General features: G+C 38.2%; 1 protein-coding gene across 2 annotated transcripts; it reads right to left on the bottom strand.

The window, feature by feature from the left end:
* Positions 1-3,634: 3,634 nt before the first annotated feature.
* Positions 3,635-23,713, bottom strand: chd4b (chromodomain helicase DNA binding protein 4b). 2 transcript variants are annotated; one of them, XM_079445931.1, is made up of 40 exons: positions 23,322-23,713; positions 22,636-22,699; positions 21,703-21,815; positions 20,761-21,030; positions 19,383-19,501; positions 18,961-19,256; positions 18,650-18,768; positions 17,813-17,930; positions 17,505-17,674; positions 17,080-17,328; positions 16,694-16,897; positions 15,964-16,175; positions 15,746-15,877; positions 15,539-15,635; positions 15,067-15,258; positions 14,066-14,266; positions 13,764-13,901; positions 13,210-13,331; positions 12,937-13,110; positions 12,552-12,693; positions 12,288-12,419; positions 12,093-12,210; positions 11,869-11,993; positions 11,668-11,760; positions 11,410-11,551; positions 10,633-10,802; positions 10,369-10,546; positions 9,637-9,723; positions 9,461-9,552; positions 9,245-9,378; positions 9,013-9,157; positions 8,749-8,905; positions 8,188-8,282; positions 7,802-8,042; positions 7,423-7,482; positions 7,175-7,339; positions 6,983-7,091; positions 6,237-6,369; positions 5,937-6,132; positions 3,635-4,980 (listed from the first exon to the last, which is right to left on the bottom strand). In XM_079445931.1, exons 2-40 carry the CDS (start codon positions 22,682-22,684, stop codon positions 4,805-4,807), a joined length of 5,865 nt encoding a protein of 1,954 aa, XP_079302057.1. In that variant the 5' UTR covers positions 22,685-22,699; positions 23,322-23,713; the 3' UTR covers positions 3,635-4,804. The 2 variants fall into 2 exon arrangements, with proteins under 2 accessions (XP_079302057.1, XP_079302056.1); XM_079445930.1 differs by having other exon boundaries at positions 10,357-10,546.
* Between the last annotated feature and the right edge of the window lie 1,726 nt (positions 23,714-25,439).

The following is a 25,439-nucleotide window of genomic DNA, read 5'->3' on the forward strand; positions in this document are numbered from 1 at the left end:
TGTTTTAGAAATTTGCTCTTTCAGGTGAAGTGCCCAGGGGAATCGCTGCTGCAGGGACACCGCTGTCTGCACCGTGACGCCACCCAGGAACAAACTCTTTTTGAGGCAGAAGGCTTTGTGGAGATCGCATAGACTTCTCATCCACTCGGCTCCGAAGCAAAAATCTGATGAGTGCATGCACCTGTCGCCCTTTTATACCCGTATGCACGGGGAGTGGCTCAGGTATGCAAAGTGCTGCGGTGACATCACACCAAGGGGTGTTCCCATACGGTGACATCACCGCAGCATCTCGTTCCCTATTTGGGGAACCGTGGTTACATACATAACCAAGATGTTCCCCTTCATTAGTCACTTCAATGCTGCGGTGACGTCACCGTATGGGAACACCCCTTGGTGTGACTAATGTCTGAAGCCCAGTACCATCCCGCCAATCCTATTGGCCAAATAGCGCTTGGCACCGCCTTACGCATGCGTAAGCATAGTATACCTGCGTGCCATGCGCTATTTCACTCAGATTTCATTCCTTCAGGAAAGCAAATTTTCTGTTCCCTAAAAAGCATCCTACGTTCTCAGCGATATTTTTCTCGAGCAGTGTTTGACTCCTCTTCGCGGACGCGATGAGTCATCAGAGATGTAAGGAGCCATGTAGCAGGTCTATCACGGCGGGGGACACTCATGATAGGTGCATTGTGTGCCTGGGCCTGCATCACGCGCAGGCAGCGCTTAGCGGCCTGTCAACATGTCCCCACTGTGACGGCCTGCGACTGTAAGTTTTGCACTCAAGGGTAGAAGTTTTCTCCAAGGTCGCACCCGCGTCCAACCCCCGCAGTGTCGCTTCTGCGGTTTCTACAAGACGCTTATATGCCTTCAAATGGAAACTGTTTACTACCTGGTGTAGACCTTGTGATATGGATCCAGCTAACTGCCCCATCGCTTCAGTACTGGAGTTTCTTCAAAGCTGTTTTTCAGAGGGAGTAACGCCAGCCACTCTTAAAGTATACGTGGCAGCCATATCCGCTAACCACGTGTACATAGACAGCGTTTCAGTGGGCCGTCATCTCCTGGTCTCTCGATTTATGCAGGGTTTATGACGGCTGCGGCCTTTCCGTCCTGCGCGAGTTCCATCATGGGATCTGTCCATTGTATTACAAGGGCTATCAGGACATCCGTTTGAGCCCTACGGACTAGCTTCGCCTTTAAGAATCCGAGCTCATTCCACGAGGGCGGTGGCTTCGTCGCAAGCCTTCTTTAGTGGATCTTCTATGGATGATATATGTGCTGCGGCAGGATGGTCCTCACCGAGCACTTTTGTCAGATTCTACAGCCTGGATGTGAGGACGGCCTCTGGCTCCCGGGTTCTTTCCGCTTGAGCAGATGCTTTCCTTGGATCCCAGCTATCTCAGGTACGTCAGGTGTGATGGTATAGCATTCCCATACCGTGATGTCACCGCAGCATTGAAGTGAGCTATGAAGGGGAACATCTCGGTTACCTATGTAACCACGGTTCCCTGAATAGGGAACGAGATGCTGCGGTGATGTCACCGTATGGGAACACCCCTTGGTGTGACGTCACCGCAGCATCTCGTTCCCTATTCGGGGAACCGTGGTTACATACGTAACTGAGATGTTTGCTCATCACTTCACGGAAGAGAGGGGCGAAGTCAGCAGAGCTCATTAGCATTTAAAGCAACATGGACTAAAAAACGGCTTGATGAAAACAGAGCTGATTTTGACAGAGTAAAGAAGGTGTTTTTTACACTACAATTGAGAAATTTTAACCAAAGTATATTATAGACTTTTCATTGAGACCCTTAAAGAATCATATCAACTTGTGTAAAATGGGCATCAATATTTATAAAAATAATTCAACCTTTTCAATTTAATCTACACTGACAAAGTAGTAACAAAAACTACCATGGTAAAGCCATATAACAAGGTAAAGCCAATTCCCTTACCTACATTACATGCTTTTGTCCTCTTCAATACGTTATACACACACACACGCAACAGCACACAGCTATCCGATGTACAGTTTTGCACTTAAATGGAATAGAATAGGTCAAACATTGTTTATGTATCATGCAGATTGATCTAACATGCAAAGTGAAGGCTTAACTAACCTTGGAAGTCTTCACTGCCCACAGCATTTGCTCTGATAAGTTATCTGCCTCCACCCAGCCATTGTCGTTAATTGTCATAATTTCCCCATCCTGTTTTTTTTTTTTTTGTCATTTATTAACTCACTTGAATTCGGTTATTTTTCCCAATCAGATTCAGATTCAAAAATACCTTACACTCTCATACACAATTCTGTGATGTTTCTGTATGTCTTAAATTTTTGCTACTTAGTACGATTCACTCTGCAGAACACATTTGAATACCCAAGTGGAATCCATGAATTGATTTTAGGGGATCAATAATGAACTAAAACTAGGGATGCACGATATTGGAATTCTGCCGATATTTGATATTTTTCAACTCATTTTGGCCGATACCGATATATTTCCTTTTGTTTGGAAACAACACCAAGTCTCTCCTGTGCAGAAATTATAAGCAAAATATTATTAATTTTGGTTAGTTTTTAACAAGAACTTATTTATTAGAATTAAATAAAAAATAAAGGTTTTTTAACAGTACATTGAAGCTTTGAAAATAAATATAAATCAACTATATCAATCGCTGCATTTTTTCCCCCAGAAAGATGCAGTGTTAACCCTAATATTTTATTTTAAGATTTAACATTTGTAGATGGTCTAAAACAAAAGAGTTGTAAAAATTCTGAAAATCTTTTAGAGCTCATGATTTGTTTAAAAAATAAAACGTTACACATTAATGAATAAATCAGTATATATACAATTATTTAATTTACAAGTGTCATGTTTGTGATTTTTTTTTTCATGTAAGATATAGCTTCTGACCATTAAATCAAAACATACTTATTTTATTACATCAATTACTGCTTTATTTAATCAGAAACACAGTCTAAATGTTATTTGTGTAGGCTATTTTACTTTTAATTTAATTAGAAGTAGGCCAACTGCGCCCCTACTATTAAAACTACTTACCGAACGGGAATTAGGACCTGGGGGAGGCTGTCACTGCTGCCCCTGCTTGTGCTATAACGGTTTACTCTATCCCACACCGAACGCGTCATTCTGTACATGCCTTCACACATTAAATGCAGCGATCCAAAACAGTCAATCTATTCATCATTCAGACAAAACTTTGCTTCAAGAATGAGCCACATTGCTGACGTGATCTAATCGCTAGCACACCCTGAGCACATGCGAGTTAACCCCTTCCCCTTATCGGCAAGACATATCGGCATAATTTTGCATGTCAGGCCGATGCCGATATTTACATTTAAAGTAATTATCGGCCGATTTCGATATCAGTCCGATAATATCGTGCATCCCTAACTAAAACCAGGTAAAATGTGTTAAAAAGGTGCATAATCACAAGATAAAAGCTAAAATGTAGCTAAAAATTAAAAGAAAAATTAGCTAAAATATGCAATAAATTATTTAATAAATTAAAGTCTAGTTCCAGAAGAACCACAATCAAATAAATTCAAATTTATATATAAACATAAAAAACTTTAGCTACACCTAAATAAAGAGACAAAACGCTGCACGCTTTGTTACCTTTTTATTGCAGGGCTAAAAAAACAATACGGAAACATAATACATAACAATAACAGGGTAACAACGATCATTACAAAGTGAGATCAGACCTTCTGAAAGTGTAAAATTAGATGTTAAATTAACAGCTGCGGTTTTTTCACCTGTGCTAGGGGGATTTTGTTTTCTCTTGTAAGAAAAAGAAACCAGGACTTATTCTCTAGTTACATTATACACAAGCCAATCAGGAGAGAGAAAGGGGAATAAATGTGGATTCTTAAAGCAGCAGTTCTCATAATAAAAAAAAAAATCTTGATTATAATATATTTAATCTAAGGAATGGAAGGTCATTTGATGTCCTTATAAGAGTTGTGACCCTGTCCCAGTTGCATTTGTAAAGACCATAGGGTGTCCCATTTGATATTTTAGATTTCAAAAGAGTTCTTATGTGTTTTAGAAGGGTAATTCTGCAGAGCCTGCATCAGTGGGTTATTACCTGACAGACTATCTGGCATTATGTCACCAAAGCGTGGACTCCAAGAAGTATGTGGGCATTTGGTACAGGGACTGTGTTTACATCAGCATAAACCTTTCACAAGTTGGAAACCACATGATGTTTCAGGATTTAAAATTTAAGCTTGAAGCATAATTGTGGAAATGCACAAAAACAGTGATTCAACTAGTGTGAATTACGACATAAAACACACCTGAGGAGGAAAGAGTCCCCACTGCAAAGATCCATTCCATGCAAGGCAAAAATCCACAACAGCTCTTCAACCTTGCCCTGCTATGCCTACAACAGTGCAGAGGAGGTGACCTGGAAAACCTGAACTAGATTTACACTGGAGAACGATTTGGGTGCCGTGTATTCTAACATACATACGCATCTCTCTGGTCAGCAGGTGTGCGTTCACAGGATTTTTAAATGGAGGAGGTTGGAATGCCTCTAAATTGAGCTTTGCAAGAAGTATTAGGGAACCACAGTGTGTTAGCTAGGAACCGCTCCACTCTTCTTCTGTCCAAACTAGTGCAGACAGCTGAAACTTATTTCAGATATATATATATATATATACACACACACAATGCATCTGATCACCTGACCCAGGTGCATGTCTGTATGTGTGTGAGATGATTCCTCATCGTGATTTATGGGAGGTACGAGTGAAAACTTCATCCAGGGGTCATCAGCGTGGCGCCTGCGTCTGTGTGACCTCCGGTCCTCGGCTGGCCAACCGGCTAAGGATGCTTCTTTCCGACATCTGCAGCCGCACAGCGACGGGCGGAATCCGAGCGATGGTTGCCGGGAGCCGGGTGACATCTGCCTTCATGTCGCTGAGTAGCTCCTCCAGTTGTTTGAGAACTGACAGAACGATTGGCAGTAGGATAGATTTATTTATTTGAACATTTAAAGTCAATTAATTCATTTTAGTCTTTAAACAACATTACTGCAGCTACAGGATGCAATAAGCAAGCCAAATGTGGTAAAACTACGCTGAGATACTAAGTGTGAAGTTTTGTGGCTTTGAGCAGTGCTGTGCTGGAAACACTGTGTTCTGAACTGTTTAGAAGCTTTGGGCATTTTACTTTCATATTTAATGTATAATTTCATTTTCAAATGATTTTATGGTGCTACGTTAATTTTTTTTTTTTTTTAATGTATAGTATTATGCAATAGCTCAGTAAATAAACAAAACATACATAAATCACTACATACAAATCCACCAGGCCTCTGTAACATGTATTGTCAAATCTAGCCAAGTCAATGCAAAAACACTACATTCAGACTTAGAATGAATTTAACAGGTTATTTCTGTTTTTTTAACAACAATTAAGAAAATATAATGTTGGTGTGTCACGAGGCAGGCGCCAGTGACCTTTTTTTTCTGCGAGTAACAGTCATTTCAAGATTACAATGAGTCCAATGAAAAAGCTAAATGGAATTTGAGTGCTTGATATCCATTGTTAATTTTTTTTTTTTTACCTGTTTTTTTTTTGTGTTTGTTTGATTTGGTTTTATACTGAAAAACAAATGAATTAATAATACCTGGATTATTTGCATTCAAGTTCAGTTAAATTTAAATTCAATTTAGATAAACAATTCATACAAAATTCTGATCATCTTTTAAGATCCTGAATAATTTGTGAAAGAAATAGAAAAGTATCTGTGAATAGTTTTTGTCCTGGTGACTAGAAATAATATAGTTATTTTGTATTTCATTTATTTGTGATTTTAGCACACTTCTACATTGCAAAAGTATGTCCAAAGCTGTGAGGCAAATCATATTGGGCCGTATAGAGTTATGGGAGTTATTGTACCTTTGTGTAGAACTGCATTAGCAGGTTTGTTTCCTGACATGGACTCTTTACTGAGGTGCTGGTGTGACTCTGCCAGACATTCCACCTCACTGAAGCGTGTGTTGAGTGCCATGGAGGGATGAGAGGGGTCCTCTGTCATGTTTAGATACGCAGCACGTCTGAGCTGCTCCTCGATCACCAGAGCCTGTTCCAACAGCTAAAGAGAGACACAAATGAAGCAGTTGAAAGAAGAGCCATGTAGCTCTGTGCAAACACTGCAGGGTAGTGTGTACAGATTCATAGTATCTGTACATCTCTAACCTTAAACCTGCGAGCAAGAAACTTGTTCTTAATCTCAAGGAAGTTTCCTCTGCTCATCTCTCCCTTAAAGGGCTCATTGAGGATGGCGAACCTAGGGTCATTCTGTACGTCCTGCCAACGTGCGTAACCGTGGCTGATGGTACAGAGGTGAAGGATATAACAGTTTTTGATATTAGATATACTGTAAAATTTCAACACTTGCCTGAATTTATGTCGCTTATGTTATGATCTTAAATATTTTTATTTTAAACGCATATGCTCAAATGCAATAAATCTGCTTTGAAGACATATAGATTATGTATGTATTATTTTCTTTAAAAAACTAGAGCTAAAAGTTTCCATTAGATGATTTGATTTATAGCAAAGTTTTGAATTATTAAACATTTCTTGTCTACTACATAGATTTCTGAATTTACAATTATTTTAAAATGAAAAATTGTGTGTCCAAATGTTTGACTGGTAATGTTTTTTTAAAAATAAAATAAAATAAAATTCAGGAACTGGTAAATAAAGAATGAAATTGTATGTCTAAACTTTTGACTGGTATTGCATTTCAAATAATACAAACAATGAAAACAAATATATTCATAAAACTATCATATTTTTTTAAATAACAAAATAGCATGAATAAATAAATACAAAGTATACTAAAACGAGATGCATTCCTTTTAGTGATGCAAGGAAATGTATTGCTGTGTCTGTACTGAAAGACACACCGATTATCAAAATTATGGCATTAAGGATACTGTATGATACCAGCCAGCAGCCAGTAGTCATGGCGACGATGCCAGATCTCGTAAGTCTTCTTTGTGACCGTGGCGGCTCTCTCTTCATTCTGCCAGAGAGAGTGAAGCTCTGGAGAGAGAAACAAGAGAGTTCATTGATTCAGAATGCACCACCATGTACACATACACACAGACAGTAAATTCCCAGAGTACCTGTGAAACCTCCGTCAGCGATGTTAAACATGAACCTCTGCTTCACTGCTTTCTTCTTCTCCTCACTCACTCCATCCACTCCTCCGCTTGTCTCTTTGGCATTCTCTCCATTTTGTAGCTTAGCAGAGTCCTCTGACTTCACTCTGTCCTTCTCATCTTTCAGCTCTGTTTAAGGAGAGAGAGAAAGACAGATTATTCATTGTAAGAGTTATCTGTGATATAAAGGTGTTATTTGTAATAACACGTACCTTTCTTCTCATGTCTTGCTGGGCTAGTGTCCATTTTTTCTGTCTTCTCTTCAGATTCTTCTGCAATGGAGGAAGACAGTATTTGTGCTATTTGTGATCAGGGTTATGCAAAATTTAGAATTAAAGAACTGGCTCACTTTCAATTCATGAGAATTTGACAGTTTATGGATTACTTTGAATTTCAGTTCATTTTAATTCTAATTCCTAACATCCAAATTCAAACTGCAATCCTGCATCCTGTTTTGCTACACAGGGGACCTTTACCAGAAGAGTTCATCTGGTCATTTTAAGATAAGTTTTCATGGAGTGGATATGTAGTATATACAAGAAAATACATTTGTATTTTGGCCTTTTTAGGTAATGCATAGCAGCACCTCACCTTTGGTTTTAGATGCGTCTACACTGCTTGTGGCATCTGAACTTTCAGCTTTGACATCTGAAGCCGTGTTTTCCTTCAATTCAGTGGACTTCTCTTTGTCTCCCTCCTTTTCATTTTCTTCATCTCTGCTTCCTCCATCCTTTTCTGCTGATGGTGAGGTGGTCTCTCTCTCTCTGTCCTTATTCTCCTCTTTCTTTGCAGGACTGGGGGATTTCTCACCTTCATCAGGAATCTCAATGATCTGAGAGGGGACGTGAGAATGAGTTGGAGACAAGAAGAAAGACAAAGTGAGACAGGCAGGTGTTTACAAAGGGAAAGTGTTTAAAAATACAGAGAAGAGAAACAGGAAGGTGAAGTGAAAAAATGAGACTGCAAATAACAAGTACCTCATCCTCCTGTCTGGAGCCTTTAGTCTCCTTCTCTCCGTCCCCTTCCATCTTCTCCTCCAGCTCTTTTACGTCATCGCTCTTGGAAAGGTCTTCTGTTTGGATTGAAAAGAGAGTCAGATTAATGTGTAATGATTGGCCATGCAGAGATACTGGACAAATTATTCCCTCTTCTGGGAATAGATTTTCAAATATGCAAGTTCATAAAAAGGTTGAATTATTTGAAATGATCTGTTCTATTCTTTCTTCATGTTCACTGGACCACATGATTTTTATTGGTCACAACACATGAATTTTGATAGACAAAAATTTCATCATTGACCCATATGGGTCAGCATTATTTGTAGAATTGATTATATATTATAGTATTTATTAGCATTTTGATTTAGCTTTAAGTATAATTTAGTATAATTTTAAATGTCTATATAGCTTTTACCATTGTCTACAGTCTTTTACCATTTTTTTTTTTAATTGTAATACTATATATTTTCTTATTTTATTAATATTTTCTTAGTTTTAGTTTTTAGTTAACAATAACAACACTCATATGCATGTGTGTACCTGGTGCTGGTGTGTTGGGCTGGGTATCTGCAGGCGTCCCAGTAGAGGGCGTTTTTGGATCTTCTCCTGCTGCAATCGCTGCCGCTCTTTTGCTTTCCTCCAGTTCTTTCATCCAGGGCATTGACCACTGACCATTGACATGCTCAAACTCCTGGACCTGTAAGAATTTAAAATAGTCAATCCTATAACAACACCACTGCCAATCACAGAATCAAATAGCTCAGTCCTAACCACTAAAACACTAGCAAGCATAACCTCACGCACCTTCTTGCGGATCAGTGACATTACACCTATGCGTGTGAGAACATGTTGTCGTGACAGTCCTTCCCGTGGAACGCCATCAGCAAATGTTTCTGCCCCATCGGCGCCTGGCTCACACAGGTGACGCATAAAGAGAGACACGTATGCCCTGAAAAAAGAGAGTGAGTCCTCAAGTAAATTAGGTAAAAAAAATAAAATAAAAGACAAGAACTCCTCTAAGGACAGTCAGACTTACTTGAACTCCTTCTCTGATTTGCCTCGCAGGTCTCTAACGAGCCACTGAGTGGTAAAGGCATCTTGGGGAGGCATCCCATAACGCATCACTGCATTCAGGAAGGCCTTCCTTTGTCGAGCATTGAAGCCCAAAACCTAATGAGGAGAGAGAGGTTAACTATCGCTGAGTGTGTGGAGAGAATAGCTGAAACAAGCTGAAAAGTAACTGAAGTTGAACCTCAATGTTTCCTCCCACTCTGGCCAGTAGAGGAGGCAGTGGTTTATCTTTATCATTCCTCAAGCCTTTGCGACTTGGTCTTCGGGAGTTAGCTAAAACAAAAAAAGAGGATAATGTAAATACTACCATTTAATAACTGCTTATTCAGATAAGGATGGTTTTACTTTGTTCCTGACCTTCAGATCGCTCATCAAAGTCCTCATCACCCTCCTCTGAAGCAACAGAGTAATCTGATTGGTTATCAGACTGATCATCCTGCCAGTCTGGGAACACAAATGAGTGAGGCAATATATTACTGAGAATTTGAGTTTTCTTGACAAGAAAATATTTAATTTCAGGGGACAATACAACCAGGATTCATGCAGACACGTAAAACAAAAGAGTCAAACTTTTGGACAAACTGGACTGAATGCGTTTCATCTTAAAAACACGTCTAAATGCTATAATTTCTTCTATTTTATTCATATACAATGTATACATTGTATGAATCACATGATTTTTTAAATGAACTATTTTAGGCATATTAAAGTTTTGCTTTGATGAAATTTTTTAGTAGATAATATACAACATAATTTCCATGTTTCAGTTTAGTTTTATAAAAGTTAAGAATGGGTAATAATAAAGAATGGGAAGGTGTGTCCAAAGTTTTGACCAGTAATGTACATCTAAACAACCACCACCATACAAAATTTATAGATTATGTAATAACTTAAAATAATATAAATTCATTATTTTAAACAAAATCTCAAATAAATTTAAAAATAATTAATTTCAAATAAAAATATTACCGATATAACAACACACCAGACCTGAGATCACACCATTTCATCTATAACAACAGTCACAAACATACAGGGAAAGAGCAGTAAAAAAATGCATTAAAAGTGCGTCTGTACCCCGTCTACTACCTCTGTCCTCCTGTGAGCAGTCGTTGTAGTTGACAGGTTTGCGTGGCCGTTTGCCTTTGCCCAGGTGACGAGCGAGATCTTCCTGCTGCTGCTCATAATGATGGCGCAACAGTTTCTCCCAGTAATCAGGATCTACACTCTCTTCCTGCTTAATGATCTCTCTATCCACATCCTCCTCCTGACAGAGACACACCATATGATCTACATATACATACACCCACAAAGACACCACACACAGTCGCAATCCCACACACACAAACTCACCTCCTCGTCCTCATCTTTGACCACATACTGGGCCATTTTAAAAGAGCTAAGGTATTCATTCATACTTTGCAGCTCTGTGTCATCTGTTGCATCTTGGTTTCGATCCAACAACCGATCAATCGCCTTGTCATCATAGTGGATCACACTGCTGTCTTCCTCTTTATTGTCACCTGGAGGACAGATTTATTTGATTTAGAATTGATTTTAGTGTTTACTTTGTCCCCTTCATTTATTGTGTGGATTACTTCCATTCATTTCTGTATTAACTTATTCACCTTATTTTCTGTATTGTCTAGTACTAGAAGTACTTCATATGCATTGGTATTTGGCAGTATTTACTTTTTCCGCCCAGTGCTCAACACTAAGGTGGGCACAGTCAGACCAGTGTGTCAGAATTTTTCTTTTTTACACTTTACTACATTTTCTCTGGCCCACCATAAAAAATATTATTAATTTTATTTTTAGCAATACATTTAAAAAAACCAGAATACCTACTGCAGCATCAGAATGAAGCTCAGCTTATTAATGTAAGTGCTCAGGAAGGTCATGTGTAGTTTTAAGCTCAAAATAAACTTCAACTGAAAGCAGAACTTCACACCTACACCACAGCAGCTTATGTTTACGCTTCTATAGTATATGCGATAGTGATTGATACACAAAACATGTCACAAATAGATCCAGGAAGTTTCACTGCCTTTAAGTGTTATTATTATTCTCTTAAATGTTTTATTTTCTCAAAGCAACATTATGTTCAGAAGATCAAGTGTTCAGAGAAACCTTCTCCAAGCTCGTATTTGAAAAGCTGTTCTGTGCCAAACTTCAAGATGTCGTCCAATTCTTGTTTGGACATGGATCCAGCCTTGGAGCCCAGACCAGGTCGCACCACCAGATGAGTCAACATCATCTTTTTCTTTGCCACCTGAAACACAAGTGTCATGAGATGACTTTTGCTAGTGGTGGTGTTTTATTGTTTTGTTTTGTTTTTTCAACAGTTTTGTATTTGCCTGGGTTTTAAACTACGGTTTCACATCTCACCTGTGTAATTCTCTCCTCCACAGAAGCTTTAGTGACAAATCGATAGATCATCACCTTCTTATTCTGACCAATACGATGAGCCCTGCTAAATGCCTGAGAAAGACAACAGGAGAGAGACAGCATCAGAAAGAGTCCACCCACACAGACTGAAGATGCAGGTGTTTGACAGTTTTAGCATCAGGTATTTTACGACGCCTCTACCTGGATGTCGTTGTGTGGATTCCAGTCAGAGTCGTAGATGATGACAGTGTCAGCGGTTGCCAAATTGATGCCCAAACCCCCTGCTCGGGTGGACAAGAGAAAAACAAACTGAGGAGCACCAGGAGCTGCAGTGAGAAAAGATAAGGATTTTGTCAAAACAAAACATCCATTATATTGCTGGGTTTTTTTTTTCCATTATAAATGGGTGGCTTTTCTCCTCTCACCATTGAATCTATCGATGGCTTCCTGCCTCATCCCTCCAGTCACCCCTCCGTCTATCCTTTCATACTTGTAACCCTCATTCTCCAGAAAGTCTTCCAGCAAATCCAACATCTTTGTCATCTACATACATGCACAAAGCTTTTTTAGTATACTTGAGTATATAGTTGAGTATATCTGTGTACAGTATTTGTGTGTACCTGTGAGAATATAAGAACTCTATGTCCACCCTCCTTCAGTTTCTTCAGCATCTTACACAGAAGCATCAGTTTCCCAGAAGCCTTTGTGAGGGCACTGCCATCATACATGCCATTGGGCATTTTAGGGGCTTCCTGCAAAATCAGACCCATAACGATCAGATGAAAGTACTGCTGTTATTCATTCAAACCTAAGAACTGTAAGTTCCCCCATTTCTACTGTTAAATGGTACTGTCCTAGTTGAGAGTGAGTGCATGGAAGCTCACAGTAGCAGCTGTCGGGAAGAGGTAGGGGTGGTTACAGCACTTTTTTAGGTCCATAACCACATTGAGCAGAGACACCTGGTTTCCTCCTCCACGAGTGTTCAGAGCTTCAAAGTTGCGTGTCAAAATGTACTTGTAGTACTTCCTGTTCCAGAAAAACAGAAAGATTGAATTAGAGGCTACTGCCATATAAAAGTCATAAATGGCCCACACAACTGTAATTTATACCGACACACTGTGAATAATCAGAATCATCAAACTATCAGTCATAATGTTCAATGAATCATGCTGTAAATAACAGAGAGGGTGTCCAGCAGGTGGCGTAAATGGGGGATGAATGTACTGAATATTTAGCAGAACACTGACAAACACTAAACATGTTTCGTACTTTTGCATGGGGCTGAGCTCCACTCGCACGATGAGTTCCGTTTTTGAGGGCATGTGTTTGAAGACATCAGCTTTGAGTCTTCTGAGCATGTGTGGACCCAGCATGTCGTGCAGTTTCTTAATTTGGTCCTCCTTAGCTATGTCAGCAAATTCTTCCAGGAAACCTTCTAGATTACTGAAACACACACACATTTGGTACTGAACAACAGCAAAAAAAACTGAGGGAACACAAACATCCTCCTCACACTCACTTATCAAGTACACACACACATACTTGAATCTCTCAGGCGTGAGGAAGTTGAGCAGATGGAAGAGCTCCTCCAGGTTGTTCTGTAAAGGTGTGCCTGTCAACAGCAGCTTATGCTGAAGAGGGTAGTTATTCAACACACGAAAGAACTGAAAGAGATAAAACGAGAGTGAGATTTACATCAAATACTAGTTTAATCATAATATTAAAGGAATAGATAGCTCAGGAATCAAACTTCTGAAATCGGACCACTGAGTGAGTGAGCTGAACTAAAGGACCAAATTAGTCAGATTTGTGAATGAATCATTCAACCTGGTTTTTTAAACCAAATTGTAAATCAAACTGGTTCACAGAAAAAAAAAAAAAAAACATGATCAGTCAGAATTAATGAACGAATCAATTAGACAACATTTAAAATGAAACAATAGCAATTTCATATTTATCAAAATTTAGGACAAAACAAACAAAGTCATACGGGTTTGGAAAAACAGGAGGGTGATGACAATTTTGATTTTTGAATGAACAAATCCTTTAATTAGTAGATATTTTGGTGTGTCACACATCTGACACATGGAGCTTACCTTTGACTGGTTATTTTTCAGTCTGTGGGCTTCGTCTACTACAAGACAAGCCCAGTCGATGGAGCCCAGGATGGCTTGATCGATTGTGATAAGCTCATAGGAGGTCAACAGCACATGAAACTTCACAGAAGCCTCTTTCTACACAGATAAAGAGAGATTCAGGGACCACACAATGTAAACATAAATCATCAAACCACAAAGCAGATGTGGCACTAATTTACATAAATTTACCTACGTTTATGCTATGGTTACTACTGTATCAACTGTTCCCCTCCAAACCTCTTTTCCTCTGGGTTTCATACCTTCATTTTGGAGGCCTTCTTTCCACCACGGATGGCGTTGTCCTCAAAGGAGAATTCATTCTCTCGTATGACCGCTCTGCTGTCTTTATCACCCACATAAGTAACCACATACATGTCTGGGGCCCACATCTCAAATTCCCTCTCCCAGTTAATGATGGTGGATAGAGGGGCACTGACCAGGAACGGCCCCTTTGAATGACCCTGAGAGAGACCATTACCAAATGTACTGTATTATAAACTTCAATGCCACATTATAAACAATAGCTTTTATGATAAACGTGTCTTCATAGAGACCATTTATTCCTCTAAAATCAATTAATCAAACTAAAATAATTTTTTTGTTTTAAAAGAATATAATACTTTGATCAAAATGTATGGGGAAGTCGTGGCCTATTGGTTAGAGAGTCGGACTCGTAATCCAAAGGTGGGGGGGGGGGTGAATGTGCAGCGCTCCGGGTGTGTGTTCACTTCAAAATATTGATCCAAAGTCACAGTAAACTGATCAAAAACCACAGACTTTAAAATGATTACAAAAGATTTCTACTGTAACTAAATGCTGTACTTTTGAACTTTTTATTCATCTTGGAAACAAATGTATCAGAGCTTCCCTAAATTAAGCAACAACTATTTTAACACTGATAATAATTAAAAAAAAGGATTCTTTAGCACAAAATCACCATATCAGAATGATTTCTGAATGATCATGAGATGGTGAAGAATTCATTAATGGCTGCTGAACATTCAGATCTGCCATCACAGGAATAAATTACATTTTTAAATAAAAAGAAAAGAACAGTTATTTTAACTTGTAATAATAATAATAATAGGTAATAATAATAATACATAGTAAATAATAATACAGTTTATGTTTTATTTTTGATGAAATAAATGCAGCTTTGGTGAGTACAAAAGACTTTTTTCCAAAAACGTTTTTTAAAAATTCTACCGACCCAAACTTTTGAGCGGTAGTGCACTTAAAAAAATTTTTTTTAGAAACACACCTCTTTGTAGAGTGAGTAGAGGAAGACACCAGTCTGAACCGTCTTTCCAAGACCCATCTCATCAGCCAGGATGGTGTCTGTGCCCTGAGCCCAAGAAAAACGCAACCAGTTCAGTCCCTCAAGCTGGTACGGGTGAAGCGTGCCACCAGTAGAGTCCAGATAATCCGGCTGCCTATCAAACTTTATAGTGGGCTGAAAGTAAGAGACAGGAGGAACATTAGATCATTGTCAGTCAAAAACCTATGAAAAAAAATGTTTCCAAACTATCTAAATATGTAATTGTGGCCTTGCTTATAATTGTATTAATGGGTACACTTGAAAGAACAGGGAATTATGGGAAAAAGTGCAAAATATGACAGAGTGAATGCACTGAATAAACCATGGCTCCAACCTAAAAGTATTCAGTTTTAAAATTCTATCCTAGTCAATAAAGTAGACAAAAGTTGAACCAAGCTGTTCTAAGGTTCCTTACATCCACCACAGGATTAGCAGGAGGTCTCTCTGTCTTCCTCACTTTCACCTTCTTCATCTTTTTACCTGGTCTGCCCTCCTCTCCGAGCATCAGCTCCCTGACAAACAGAAAAAAGAAGGTATGCAGGTTAATTTATAACTGCAGTCAATATTGTTTCACACTAGTGTGCATGTGTGTAAAGTGCTGTAGAGGCCTGTGTGCATGTACCTGTGGTTCCAGTAATGTTGTTTAAAGGTCTCATAGTCTGGAATGTCCATGTCTTCAGACTCCCAGGTTGACTGATCATACGCCAAATCTCTCCATTTGATCAGATAGTGAACATTATTCTTCTTATCCACACTACCAGAGAGAATGAGAGAAATGACTACCCAAATAGTTTAGCATATGTCATTCTTCAACAGGCTTCGGCATAATAATGTTCTCACCTGTGGTTTAAGATGCGGTGGATGAAGAGCCACTCTAACTTTACTCCAAAGCGCCCATACTGATCCTCTATACGGGCATAGAAGGGATCTTTATTCTTTCTCTTGCAGCTCTTATCCTCATCTCCCTCCGCACCCATCTCGAGATTGGGGGGCTCCTCCATATCTGTCTTCCGCTGGTAGTTACGGAACATTACCTGACAGTTCAGCTCCAACTGTGGTAAGAAAGAAAAAGACATAAATTATTAAATGATTTTACTAATAAACACACCCACAGAAACAAAAATGCATGAATTATTGTGCATATATTATGCTTCAGTATATGAATGTGTAACTACTTTTATGTCCTTGCATTAAAAGAAGGAATGCACAATATAATGGAACCCCATCTGCTATTAGAGGTTTTTTTAAATAACTAGTGTAAGTCAATATTGGAAATTAAACTGCATACTCATTTTCTTCTATATTTACATTTCAATTACCATTGACAGCATGTAATGTTCACTTAAACTTGATATGCAAAAACACTAATAATTTTAATGTAATCTTTAGCAAGTTTCAAAATAAATATAAATTTTTCACACTTTTTAGCATTTAAAACCACTGATTTATTATTTAAGAACATTTATTATTTATAAATTTTATCACTTATTTATACAAAAATTGAAATAGAACTTCAATGTTGGTGCATTCCTACTTACAAGAAAAGTGTGTGCTTTTATTTGTGTGTCACCTGTAGTTCCTGGACCCATGAACAGTGCCAATAAGACATGTTGCTCCACTTCACAAAAAACTCTCTCTCCTTCCGACCAATCATAGGAGGAGGATCCGGAGCATCGGCTGGAAGGTCTGCAGGACGTGGCACGGGCATAGGGGGAGGGGCTTCACCCCAGCGCCAGGCCAGGACTTTCTGGACTTTGCCCTTCATTGGAAGACTCTGCAAAAACAAAGACATTATATTCCATGTTTTTCCAAATTAAACCATAATATTCAACTAATTTAAATAATGGGATTAATCAATTAATCTTACATATTTCAACACTGGCATCTCTGAAAAGAAAACCTCAAGAAAACCAAAGGATAGATTAGGACTATCACACTATATTATTCCTCTCTCACCAGGCAGCGTGGGCAGATCCACTCTCCGTTGGGGATGTCTGGCAGAGGAGGGTTGAGACAGTGTAAGTGATAGGATGAGGGGCAAGTGTCACAGCACAGCAGCTCTCCTCCATCCTTACACACCCGACAAAACTCCATATGATGATCGTCCTCCTCTTCTACCTCTCCATCATCTCTCCTTCCATCATCATTCTCCTCTTCACCCTCAGAACTCTCCTCACGAGCCTCCCATTGAATTCCCTCCTTCTCCTGAGAGAGAGAGACATAAATAATGCATAATCAACAGAAACTTCAGTCATTAAATATCAATGGTAGAGAAACAGTGCACATACACACACACACAGAATGTAGATTTTACTCGATAAACCCACAGCAGCTCAAGGAAAGGCCAGACATTTATTCTGAACATGTTTATATGTACGTACGCAGTGGGGGCAGCTCCATGTGCCCTCTGGGGCTCTCTCCATGTCAGGATCTAGACACACCATGTGATAGGCTCTCGGACAGGTGTCACACAGAATGATCTCACCACCCTGCTGACACACCTCACAGTAGTCCTGATGATCAGTCTCATAGCCATCAGCATCCTCGTCCACTACGAAAGAGAAGGAGGGTTTATAAAAAATGTAAATGGCTGGAAAATGGCCAAAAAGTAGTATAGTGTGTTCATTACAGTGTGTGTGTGTTCAGTAGACCGAACAGAATAATCTGAGTTGTGCTGTTTTTGACTCACTCTTCTTTTTCTTGGAGCTCTTGGATTTTTTACTCTTGGAGCGGCTGCTCCGACTGTTGGACCCATCACTTATGGAGAAGCTGTCAAAATCGCTCTCACCATCATCATCCTCACCGCTCTGAGAGAAGGAACCATGGGTGAAGGGGTGCAAAACAAGTTGGTGATGTTAGCCATAAAAATAAGGAATAATTTTAAATATATATTCACTACTGTTAAACTGGTACATTTTTTGAAAGAATTCTCTTAATGCTTACCAAAGCAATTATTTATGCATTGATTTGATCAAATATAGTAAAACATAATATCAAATAAATGTTTTCTATTTTAATAGGTTTTAAAATGTAATTTATTCCTGAGATGACAAAGCTGAATTTTCAGCAGCCATTACTCCAGTCTTCAAAGTTTCACCATCCTTTATGGATCGTTCTAATATGCTGATTTGCTGCTCAAGTATCATTTCTTGTTGTTATTAAACACTGAAAACTGCTTAACATTTCTCTGGTAACAGTGAATGTTAACCCTAACATTTTTTCAGGATTCTTTGATGAATAGAAACTTTAAAAGAAGATTTATTTAAAATATTTTGTAACATTATAAATTAACTATCCTTTTAACTGTGAATTCACAGTCAATTTAATGCATGAATGCTGAATAAAAACATTAATTTAATTTAAAAAAAAACAACAACAAACTTTCTCATCCCAAACTGTTGAACAGTAGTATATATATCTTATATATTATATATTTAATATAATAGTAATATATTAAATAATAATGTATAATTTATCTCATTTAGATTATGTTGCAGAAATATATGCAAGCAGAATAGATACATACAGATGAACGTTTTCTCTTGAAATTGCCCAGTTTAATCTTGAGTGGAGCCACTTTCTTCGCTTTAGACTTTTTGTCCTGGGGCTTTGGAGTGGACTTGGTCTTTCTACGTGCATTTGGGCCTAGATAAGATATATACACATGACACAAAAATGTTTTAGTACATTAACAAAACACACATAATTAACTCACATTTGGGCCTCCTGAAATTCCTTATTTTTTCTGTTAATTATTTTTGATCCTGACATTTTAATTTTCAATCAAATATCATATATTTCATCCATATTCCTCTCTCTCTCCCTCTCCACTCTGACCTTTGCCCTCTTTGGTCTTGGCTTTTCGCAGGGGGACCGCTGGGGGCTGCTGGGGTGGGGGTGGTGCAGCAGGAGCTGCTGTTAATGTGGGTGTGGCCATGGGTGCAGCCCCTCCTCCATCCACCCTGGTCACCATACTCTCCACTGCAGCAGCTACATTGGCAGCTGCCAGGGCTGCGTTGGCACTCGCTGAGCCTCGCATGGGATTATTAGTGCTGAACTCTCGCCATTTAGCCCCCAAAACCATCATCATCTTTGACACAGCAATCTTAGGGTTCTTAGCAGATATTAAAGGTCTAAACAGGAAGAGAGAGAGAAAAATATTTTAGATGAGTCAACAGAGTAAAATAACCATAGGCTATTATAAAGATGTTTACATAGGGAGATAAGAGAAATGGGACAAAAACAGATCGCTGTTCTACCTGACAAACTGACTGAAAGCTTTGTAATTGGTGAGAGAGTTGTAGTCCTCCTGGGTAAAGGTGTAGTCGATGTCTTTCATTCCCCAGTCTGCTAATAGCTGAGAGGAAGATTTGGGCTCCTGTGAAAGAAGAACAGAGGATGACAGGTGAATAACACTAGAGAGAATGCAATGCCTTAGGCTGGCCACAATAAAAGTTTTAACACACAGCACAGTGCCACAGATGTTGCGTGTACTGTGTATATTTATTATGAATATATAAATACACACACACATACAGTATATATTTTGAAAATATTTACATGTATTTGCATGGATATATTTATATAATTTATAATATATATAAAAATACTTAATGTACAAATAAAACATTTTTCTTAAATATATAGATGCATGTGTGTGTATTTATATATACATAAATAATATACACAGTACACACACATATATTATGTAAATAAAAACTTTTATTTTGGATGCAATTAATCGCTTGACAGCACTAATATATATGTATATGTGTATATATATATATATATATATATATATATATATATATGTATATATATATATATATATATATATATGTATATATATATATATATATATATATATATATATATATATGTATATATATATATATATATATATATATATATATATATATATATATATATATACACATATACATATATACACACATACATATCATGTGACTTGAACCTTTATCCAAAAACATACACTACTGTTCAAAAGACTGGGGGCAGTAATAAAAAAAAATAAAAAAACATTTACATATTTAAATACACATTTATAATTAAAATTACAATATTACAAAACATTTCTATTTCAAATAAATCCTGTTCTTTTTTGAACCTGAAAAAAAATGCATCACATTTCCACAAAAATAAGACTTCTTTAAAAAATCTTACCAACCCCAAACTTTTGAATGGTAGTATCCCAACAGAAGGAAAATGAAAAATATAAGAAGCACTGATAAAAACTGATACAAATAAAACTGAAAATCTATATTTGTTGTGGCAACAACATTGACAGTGAAGGCATAGACAAGGCTTAATATCGGTATCAGACTTTTCCAGGAACATGTACTTTGTACAAGTAACACTGAATAAGTCACAAAAAAAATCTAAATAATTATATAATAATAACAATATATCTTGTGCACAAATACCTTTCAGGCATGACAAATTGTATTTTGAATCCTGTGCAATTGTTTTTTGTTTTTTTTTCTTGTAAATGAAGTGTTTTCATTTATGTATTTGCAGTTATCAAATCACCCTCATGTCACATTGATTTTTTAGTTGTCCCAAGGTTTTAATATCAAACCTGGGATTAACAATGACCACCCATTAGCTAACCCTTACCTGACTGTCATCATCATCATCGTCATCATCTTCCTCCACAGGCTCTGGGTCTTTACGTTTGCTTTTTCCTCCAGATGAGCCACCAGCCTTTTCTCCCACTGAACCTCCCTTCTTTCTCTCCTTGGAGGAGCTGGATCTCTTTTTCTTCTTCTTGCTTGGGGCATAGTCACTCCCTTCACTCTCAGATCGCATCACTCTGTCCCCCTCGTCTTCCTCACCTTCTACCATTCGGATTGCTTCCATGACTTCAGGAGAGCTGACAGGAACATCCTAGACCACAATAACCACCCAAGGAGAGATGATAAACTCAGGGAAGAACCTTTCAGTTCAATGCTTGTTTATGTAAACATGTTTCACAGTGACGGTAATGGCAAATGATGATTGATGTGACACTGCAGCATAGAAATCAGACATACAAGGTTTTTGAAAGAAGTTCTTATGCTCACTAAGGCTGCATTTATTTAATAAAAATGTAAGTAAAAACAGTAATAGGCTATTGTAAAAATTATTTACATTCAAAATAACTGTATTCATTTTTTTAAAATCTCATTTGTTCCTGTGATTTTCAGCAGCCATTACTTCAGTCTTTAGTGTCACATGATTATTGAGAATCATTTTTATATGCTGATTTGGTGCTCAAGAATCATTTCCTATTATAATCAATGTTGAAAACAATTGTGGCGCTTAATGTTTTTGTGAAACCCATGATACTTTTTTAAAATTCTTTGATTAATAAGTTAAAAATTGCACCATTTATTGCACCAACAGAAATGAATTGTGAATTTTGGTCAATTTAATTCATCATTACTGAATAATGGTATTTATTTCATTTATATCAAAAAAAAAAATTATTAAATCTGACTGACCTCAAACTTTGAACGGAAGTATCTAGCTATATATCTATATACAGCATAATTCAGGCCCTAAAGGTGCTCCACTAACCTCTCTGAGGAGTTTCTGTCGCTTACTGCTCCTGCTTTCACGACATTTCTTTGCTTTCTTCTTCTTTTTGGATTTGGGAGTTTCTGCCTCTGATATAAGTTCATCGGCATCATCTGTCCAAAACACAGACACACAGCATGCATCAAACATGAACAATTAAAACTGAACAATCCCAATTTTGATTTTCTGTCATTCCTATACTTCCTGAACTGATACAATACTTTTAATTCAACTTTATGACCCATATGTCTTGAATACAATGACTAGAAGGTAACATAGCACATCAATTTAGATTTTTTTTTTTCAGAGCTTAAAGTCTTCAGAATACATTATTTGTGTGCATTCCTGCCTCAAGATGTGAGTCTACTGTCCAAATATGTCAGCAGCAGTGAAACTAAGGCATAAGGCTCTTGCTTTTGAAATCATTCATTTATTGCAAGCTCTCTGCTGATAGGCTGCGTTAGCAACACCATTACCGAGGGCGGCCAGAAGAGAAAAGCAAAACAAATGGGTTTGACACACAATGCAAACGATATTTCGCACGGTAGGATCGCTGAGGTAGAAAAACAAGCATTTATTTCGCTCTTAAGACACTAATGAGTCAGTAACAAATAGATGTATCTTTCATTTTAACATCTGCTGCTGACCAAGTGATACAGGAAGTGATTTGACTTTTGTATACAGCTTGCCGCTACTGCATCATAAACTAAAGATTGGGCTTTATATAGGCGTATGATGCAGTAACACGTGGCTCACCAGCTCGAGCAGAATATATAAACATTAAATCTAGCAGCGTTCTCTTTACAGAAATGACTATTTGTTTAGAAGAACTCTTGACATGTCAGCAGTTAATTTGCTTGTTTAGGCTCATTTGGGGAGGTTATATAACATGATGTGGTTAATGAGGGTCCTGACAGGACAGTTAAACCTTACCATCTCTCATGGGTCCAAAATGGTCCCTGTCGTCTTCACTCCCCGACATATTCCCGTCTGGACGCTTGATAAAATAGAAACAACAATATTTTGGTTTGGTTTTTAGCAACACCCCATGCTGACAGAAAGAGATAAACAAGTAACAGGGGAGGCTAACTGTGTTGAATTGAATTAAAATCAATTAACGCTTGTGGCATTTCATAACTACAACATCGTACAGCGTGTAGTGTTAAAAAGGGTTAGACGTAATCGTGTCATTTCGGCTTTTTTCGTAAACTTTCTCGCTCGGGCCGAGCGAAAGACGCCTCAACTTAGCTGTCAATCAAGTTAGCAAAGCTAGCAAACATAGTCAAGTGATCCGGCTGCAGGGAAAATGGCAGCCGGCTGGATGAGTTGAGTTAAAGCGCTTATCTGCCTTCGTTTCTGGTTGGATTCGTGTCTTTAAAACTTTCCTCCATGAAAAAAAATAACACGCGGAGGTCGCGAAGCCCCCGAAAAACACCAAACGGCGCTTTATAACGCGGTGTCTCACAGTTGTAAGTTACCAGTCATTTTAGATATTTTTGTTTATTTTCTGGTTCATGCTTTTAAAAACTCGCCGAGAAACGCATATTTATTTGCACGTACATATTATTTTTATTTTTTTAACGCAGGCGGTTGGAAGTGGGTGGGAGGAATTGACTTACAGGTCAGTCCAAGGTGTAGATACTCGGCGGTATGATCAGCTTTAGTCTGACGCGAAAGCAGCAGGTTACTACCTATCACTGAAAAACAAAAAGAAGCTCCGAAAAGGTGTAAATCTTTGGGAGACGTCGTCCACTCTTCTCCCCTTTCACCAGCGTCAGTGACCAGAAGCGAACATCCTCATACACACAAAGAAATCAGAGGGGGGGTGGGGGGGGTAGAGACATCCCATAATAATCCTAGGCACGCTCCCCCCTCCCTACAACACTCACTCGCTCAACTCTGCATAGTTACCTCGCAACCTACAGACCATAATAGTCATCTCCCCCTCGCACACAGTACCAGCAAGTACACACTGCCTTCCCCTTTCTTAGTCCCTGCCCCCTTAGCAACCACGTTGCTATGGAGACACTGCCCCCTCCCGCCCTCTCCGACATCCCATAATAGTCATAAGCAGGCCGCTCTGACATCCCATAATAAACACAACTCCTAAAAGAGAGGGAAGAAAAAAAACAACACCAGTCACATGGTCTCCAGGGAAACCCCAGGCCGCTGGCGACAGACCATAATAATCTGAGGCTGTCTGCCCACCTGGTTGGGTTTTAGGTGCACGAGTGACAAAAAACGCATATGAGCACCTGGTTGGAAGTCGACTAACAAGTAGTGCTCTTCAGGGATCTGTCAAATGACCCGCATCTACAAAAGTGACACTTCACAGTTTCAGAGGTGATGAAATGTCAAGGTGCAACAGTTCTTCTTTTTAATCCCGTATCAGACCGAAGTCTGAAAACTGACTTCTGTAATAAGTCTGTGAGCAGCGGTGTAACAAAAACACTAACTCTTATGAATCAGATCAGCCTTGTCAATCCCGAAATAGACTCTCTGAACTCCAGTGACTTTACAACAGGTCAATGCCACTTCACATAGGACTGAATGAAATGCAGGAGTCATGTTTATGTGATCCATTCAAGTGTCACGTGTTTAGTTTTGGGCGAGTAGGTCTATTTAAAGCAACAATAAAAAAATCAGGATATATATATATATATATATATATATATATATATATATATATATATATATATATATATATATATATTTTTAGCAGTCAATTCTGTTTATATTTATACTGTACACTGTTTCTCATGAGAGGAACTTGCCAGTCACGTAGACAAATGCAATGCGTGTAGGATTTTATTGCATCTCCTGCTTTTGCCCAAATGTAACAGAACTGAGTATAATCCCAGTATTTGAGTAAAAGTAATTAGTTACTGTGCTTAAGTAACTTTTTTCGCAACTTTGTACTTGGACTGAGTATCGAAGGTATTAGCAGCTTTTACTCTCTACTGACTACATTTTTGAACAAGTATATGTACTCTTTACTCCACTGCATTAGCATTGCATCAGACTTTTTCTGCAGCGGTTTATTTCTGCTACAAAAGAAACAATATTACCGTGCAGGGTGTTGACAGTAGATCTTGTGAGTTTTGTCATTATGCAACTCGTACTTTACATGAATGTGAATGCATTGGCAGTTTCTGAATCGCAGGTGTTTCATATGAGATGAGGACATGGTTGCAGCCAGTGATAAGGGCCAAAACCAGCACGCCCAGTGCAAGCAGGTTTTGACTGTTTCATTTTCCTTAATATTATTTGATTTTTCCGTTATACTGAAGAGACCATATTTACTTATACCGTTTTTTATTATTTGATCTTAACTGAGACTTGTTTGCAAACGTTTACGTTTGTAGATGTTTAAGAGGCTGTTGTGTCAACCTTGATTTATTGCAAAATTGAGACAGGAATTGATTTCTATTTTAGAAAATAAATGTCAGCTGTTTTTCACAGTTATGTGTCTTAGGTGTTGATGAGGTCTACAGCATCTTTTATCCTTCATCCTGAAACACATGAGTCTGATATTGACAACAACAATCAGGCATGTCTTCCTGGTAGAACTTATGAACTGTGAAGTTTCAGGAAAGAAGAAACCGTGCATGTTGTCCAGATAAGCCTAAGAGTTATTTTGCAAAAACAGATAACTCCATTTTTAGAAATGTTCAAAAATCATGTGTTTTTATCCTGCATTCCAAATAATATCAATCAAACTGCAGTTGGGTTGTTTT

This window comes from Barbus barbus (assembly GCF_936440315.1).
Source record: "Barbus barbus genome assembly, chromosome: 21".
NCBI classification, from domain to species: domain Eukaryota; kingdom Metazoa; phylum Chordata; class Actinopteri; order Cypriniformes; family Cyprinidae; genus Barbus; species Barbus barbus.

Coding starts and splice junctions, on each gene's coding strand:
- chd4b (XM_079445930.1), bottom strand. CDS start 22,684: ATGTCGGGGAGTGAAGACGACAGGGACCATTTTGGACCCATGAGAGAT. Junction 19,257..19,382: donor GCTTTCAGTCAGTTTGTCAG/GTAGAACAGCGA, acceptor CTTCCTGTTTAG/ACCTTTAATATCTGCTAAGA. Junction 14,267..15,066: donor TCTACTCACTCTACAAAGAG/GTGTGTTTCTAA, acceptor GGTCTCTCTCAG/GGTCATTCAAAGGGGCCGTT.